General features: G+C 32.0%; 1 protein-coding gene across 1 annotated transcript in view; it reads right to left on the reverse strand.

Moving 5' to 3' along the window:
* DNAJC10 (DnaJ (Hsp40) homolog, subfamily C, member 10) overlaps positions 1–5,088 on the reverse strand; it is a 58,962-nt gene that overhangs the window by 42,164 nt on the left and 11,710 nt on the right. Inside the window, exons 6-8 of the mRNA XM_006878947.1 lie at positions 2,440–2,533; positions 1,896–1,973; positions 419–462 (exon numbers count right to left, since the gene is read on the reverse strand). Coding sequence (XP_006879009.1) covers positions 419–462; positions 1,896–1,973; positions 2,440–2,533 — 216 coding nt within the window. The remainder of the gene's footprint in view (positions 1–418; positions 463–1,895; positions 1,974–2,439; positions 2,534–5,088) is intronic.

Genomic DNA, 5,088 nt, shown 5'->3' on the forward strand with positions numbered 1-5,088 from the left:
GTCTTTTCTTCCTCTTCTGTCTTTGCAATGACCATTTGCACTCTTCCTGGATGATACCCTTGATATCTTCCCACAACTCATCTGGCCTTCGTTCATTAGTGTTCATTGAATCTAAAAGGTTCAGGTAGTTCAATAAATTTCAAATAAGGTTATAAGAAGCCAAACCAACAATACATAAATAACCCTTATGGCCAGGATGAAATTATAATTAAATAACAAAATATTTAAAATGAGAATAAAAGCACCACATAATAAAATTTATGGAATACAGCTAATTAGGCAGAAGCATATTTATAGCTATAAATGTATCATAACCAGAAGAAACTACAAACAAATAAATTAATGTTTGTTCAAGAATCTACCAAAGAATGTATCTGAAATTAATTTCTTACAGTTTTACAAAATGATAGATACTTACCAACATGCCACTTAGCTTGAGTCGTGTCTGAGAAGTCAAACAATCTAGAGGTGAGGGAAAAATCAGCAAAACCAAAAAACTTATGAGGCAATTATATTACAGCTTCATTCACCATTCCCAAATTACCATGATAACTCTAAGACAATTAATTGGGCTCTAGTAGTAAATACTGAGAACTGAGTTTACCAGATAGATAATAAGATGTCTCATTCTACTCACAAAAGCTCTCTCTCTCTCTCTCTCTCCATCAATCTCTCTCTAACTCATTCTTTAATTTTCTTTCCCTTTCCCCTCAAGATTTCTAGTAGCAGGAAAAATAAATATATTCTCTCAAGTGCCTCTTTAAGGATCTTATTTTCATTTCTTTCTAATCGGTAATTCTTTTACTCAAAGAATCTCAGAATTTAGGAGAAACAAAATTTATGAGACTTATGATAAATAAATGTAAAGGATCTTCAAACACAGTAAAATATATTAGTAGCGTTTTTCATTAATTCTATGAAAGCCCTGGAAATATTTAATATTAGCACATAATGTGGTACATTAAAAGAGAGCTCATATCAATATAGAGCTTACAAAGACAAATTAATTTCTTTACAGTGAAGAGTCAAAGGATGTTTCTAAAGTTGTGTTCATGTATAGATTGAGAGAAACTTGGGCATTAGAATAAAAAACTTGGGCCAGAATAAGACTACCTCTCAAGGAGAGGCTACCTTAAGGTGGGTTTTTGCTGCAAGGCAATTCTTTTCCAGCAGACCTTACTGTTGGGGTGATATGGTTCATGAATTTCAGCTGTAAAACTGTACTTGTAAACATGGTATCATAAAGGCTGAGAAATGAAGTGTAGGGAAAAGACATATGCTGGGATTAAAAGATGAGAATGTAGTAATAAATTAAGACTTCTTAAAAAATATTTTATACTAGGACCTTTTAATCAATCAAATTATGTGAAAAGAATTTACAATTAGTGACCTAGTTTATAACATAAAGAATTTAAGAAAATTCACTGAGAGAAAAGTTCTAAGAAATGGAAAGCTATCAACTCCAAATAAATAATTTTATAAGGCAAATGTGTATTAATTTTTCTTATGCAAAAGAATGACACATAGTGCACAATTCTAAATAAAATTATTATCTCTGGAGGGATTATTCCTGTCAACAACTAATTATCTTTGCACACTGTCAAATCCATCTATTGTTACTTGGAAGTATAATTTATCATAAGTGTAGGTAATCTGATGAAATTCCCCACTCATACATTAAAAATTAATTTTAAAACCACTTATATGTAAACTAAATGTAAAATAGTCATTAAATGAAAAACTTAGGAAAAGTAAATATTCATTAAATTAAAAATGTAACTATGGGTAGAAATTACAGCTCTGAGTAGTGAGTAATCAACTATACTAGAATGTTAAAATTATCACCTGAAATTTAAATATCATGGTCTTTTTATTAAAACAATAAATAAAATTACCTCCTTCTTTGGAACAAAAAGCGATCAGCCAGCCAATACCAGCAGCAAAAGCGGTCTGTATAGCATTAACAAAATTTCCTTAAAAGACAATAAGGAAAATTTTTCATCAAGCAAGAAGTAGATAGTACAGTCTTACTATTTACATGAAAACAACTGGTATTCAATGACTGAGATGAACATCCCTTTAGCTGTGAACTAATGCCATTTGATGAGTTTAAGTTATAAGTCTTTTAAACTTCAAAATTAAGCTAGTTCGTAAAGTTATTAACTTACTGCTTAATGTATTTATGGAAAAAAACACCTTGTTTTATTAACCATTTAGGTGGACTTTGAAACTTGAATTTTCCAACATCATCTCTTCCCCATTTTCCACTTTGTTTTTGTGTAAGTAGAATTAATTTATTAAATGCAGAAGTAACTATGACAAATTTCCTTTTAAGAAGCCTAGCAGAGATAATTTAAGTATCACTTTTACGACCAATATGTTAATACTTCCACTACCAATTTCAATGTAACCTTAAAAAAATAAAGAAAATAAAGTTACCTGTTTTGAATTCTGTCACTGTGCTTCTAACATGCTGCATGGCAAAACTTATTAAATCTTCCTTTGTTCTGTCACCATGATATTTCACTGCAGCCTATTTTATTTTAATGTAAAGAAAAAGATATTTTACTTTTCCTTTTTAAAACTCATGAAAAATAGTAACATGATAGATTTGCTTCTATACTATTTTGAAATTATTCAGCATAATACAGTCAGGTCTATCTATTAAACATATATCCTATAGAAAAAAAATATGTTGATGTAGGCAAAATGCAATCATGGTCAAATTCAATCTTTTCTCCATCTATCATGTTTCCTATAGGTTCAGGACAATCTATTCTCCATATCATGATGTTTCCTATTGGTCCAGGGGAAGGATATTTGTTTTCTTGATGTTAAGATACAATCTTTATTGATTTTCTGGAGTAAATTCTTCAAGTTCTCACTTTCTGCAAACAAGGTCATATCATGACCATAATACAGGTTGTGGATATGTCTTTCTTCAATCTTCATAACACATTCTTCTTTATATAGTTCAGCATCTCAAATTATTTACACAACATACAGATTGAATAGGTAGGTACAGAGAAAGGATACAACTCTGACACACTCTTTTGCTCATTTTAAACTATGCAGTGTTTCCTTGTTCTATTCAGACAACTAAATCTTTGTCTATGTATAGGTTTTGCAGTAGCATAATTAAAAGTGCTGGGTTCCCATTCTTCTTAGTGTTATCCATAATTCATTGTGTTCCACATAGTCTTATACGTTTGCTTAGTCCACAAAACACAAGCAAACTTCGGGTATTCGCTGCTTTCAGTCAAGATCTATCTGACATAATCAATGATACCCCTTCACGCCACAGCCTCTTCTAAATCCAGCTTGCATTTCTAGCAGTTGTTCCAGCCAATTGTTTATAAGCTTCAAGATTTTACTTGCATGATATATTAATGATACTGACTGAAAAACGTGATCAAACAGAATTGCTTTATTTTGGAATGGGAACAATATGAACATTTTTCAGTTTGCCAAGCAGCTGTCTTGAAAATTTCATGGCATAACTAGGGAGCATATACAGGACTACATCTCTTTTTATAAACACCTCAACTGGTATTTCATCAATTCCTGGGGCCTTATATTTTACCAATACCTTTAGTGTAGCTTGAAAATCCTCCTTCATTACTGTTGGTTCTTGATCATAAAATACTTGCTGAAATGATTCCATGTTGGCCAATTCTTGGTTCAGTGACTCTGAATTCCTTTTGTCTTCTTTTGATGCTTCCTGCATATTTTAATATTTTGTCCACAGAATCCTTCAACATTGCAGCTTGAGGCTTGAATTTGTTCAATTCCTTCAGCTTGAGAAATACTGAGTGACTTCCTTTTTGTTTTCTAACTCCAGCTCTTTGCATATTTTGTTACAATCCTTTATCTTCTTGAGCTGTCCTTTAAATCTTCCATTTAGCTCTTACTTCAGCATTTCTTCCCTTTGTTTTTGTGCGCTAAGTTCTAGTTAGTGCAAGTTCCAGCCTATTCTGACATCCATTTACATCTTTTCTCCATCTTTGTAATAACCTTTTGCTTTCTTCATAGATTAATGACTTTAATAGCGCCTCATAACTTATCTAGTCTTCAGTCAAAAATGCTCACTGCGTTAAATCTATTGTTGAGATGACCTTTAAAATCAGCTGAGATAGACTCAGGCTATATTTTTATTTTTGTGAACTTGCTTTAACTTTCTTCAGTTTCAATTTGAACTTTCACATAATTGATGGTCTACTGTACTGCCAGCCTGGCTTTAACTGCTGATATTGGACCTCTCCATCAACTCTTTCCCCAGATGTCGTCAACTTGATATTTGTGCACATCAGCTGAGGTCCAGGTTTTAGTGTATTTTTTTAAAAAGGTTCATTTGGAATGAATAAATCATCAAATGTACAAAATTATATCATACAATCTCTAGCCTTATTTCTGTAAGAAAGGCCGAAATTTTCAACCTTCACTCCATTCCTTCATTTCCAACTTTGGCATTTCAGTCACCAATTATTATTATTATTATTATTTTTTTAATCTCGTCAAATCTGAAAGCATTTGTAATTTAATCAAATTTGTAAACTCATCAAATTTGGAAGCAGGAATGGCATCCACTTCCGGAAACTCTACGAACTTTGATAAATATATATAGTTGCAGAGGTCACCAATTATTATGATGCATTTTGATTGCAAGTTCCAATCGAGTTCACACTGCAAAAGCTGGTAAAAATTCACAATTTCTTCAATTTTAGTTGTAGTTATTGACATGTGTATTTGAATAATAGTTTTACTAACTGGTCTTCCTTATAGTTCTATGGATAGAATTACAGCCCTCACAGCATTGTGCTTCAGGACAGATCTCCTTATGACTATAAATATAAACGCATGGTAGCAGCAGGCAAAAAATTAAAAGATGTGTTGCATTGGGAAAATCTTATGTCAAGGATCTCTTTAAAGTACTAAAGAGAGACAGAATATCAGTTTAAAGACTGGTGGGCTCCCTATCCAAGCTATGGTAAACGTAGAGTTGCTGTAATCAAGGATGCTTTGGGCAGAATATTAAATGATCCAGGAAGTATTAAAAGAAGATGGAAAGAATATACTGAGTCATTATAT

The sequence above is a fragment of the Elephantulus edwardii genome, unplaced genomic scaffold (genome assembly GCF_000299155.1).
Source record: "Elephantulus edwardii isolate Elephantulus edwardi_28Jun2011 unplaced genomic scaffold, EleEdw1.0 scaffold00001, whole genome shotgun sequence".
Taxonomy (NCBI): domain Eukaryota; kingdom Metazoa; phylum Chordata; class Mammalia; order Macroscelidea; family Macroscelididae; genus Elephantulus; species Elephantulus edwardii.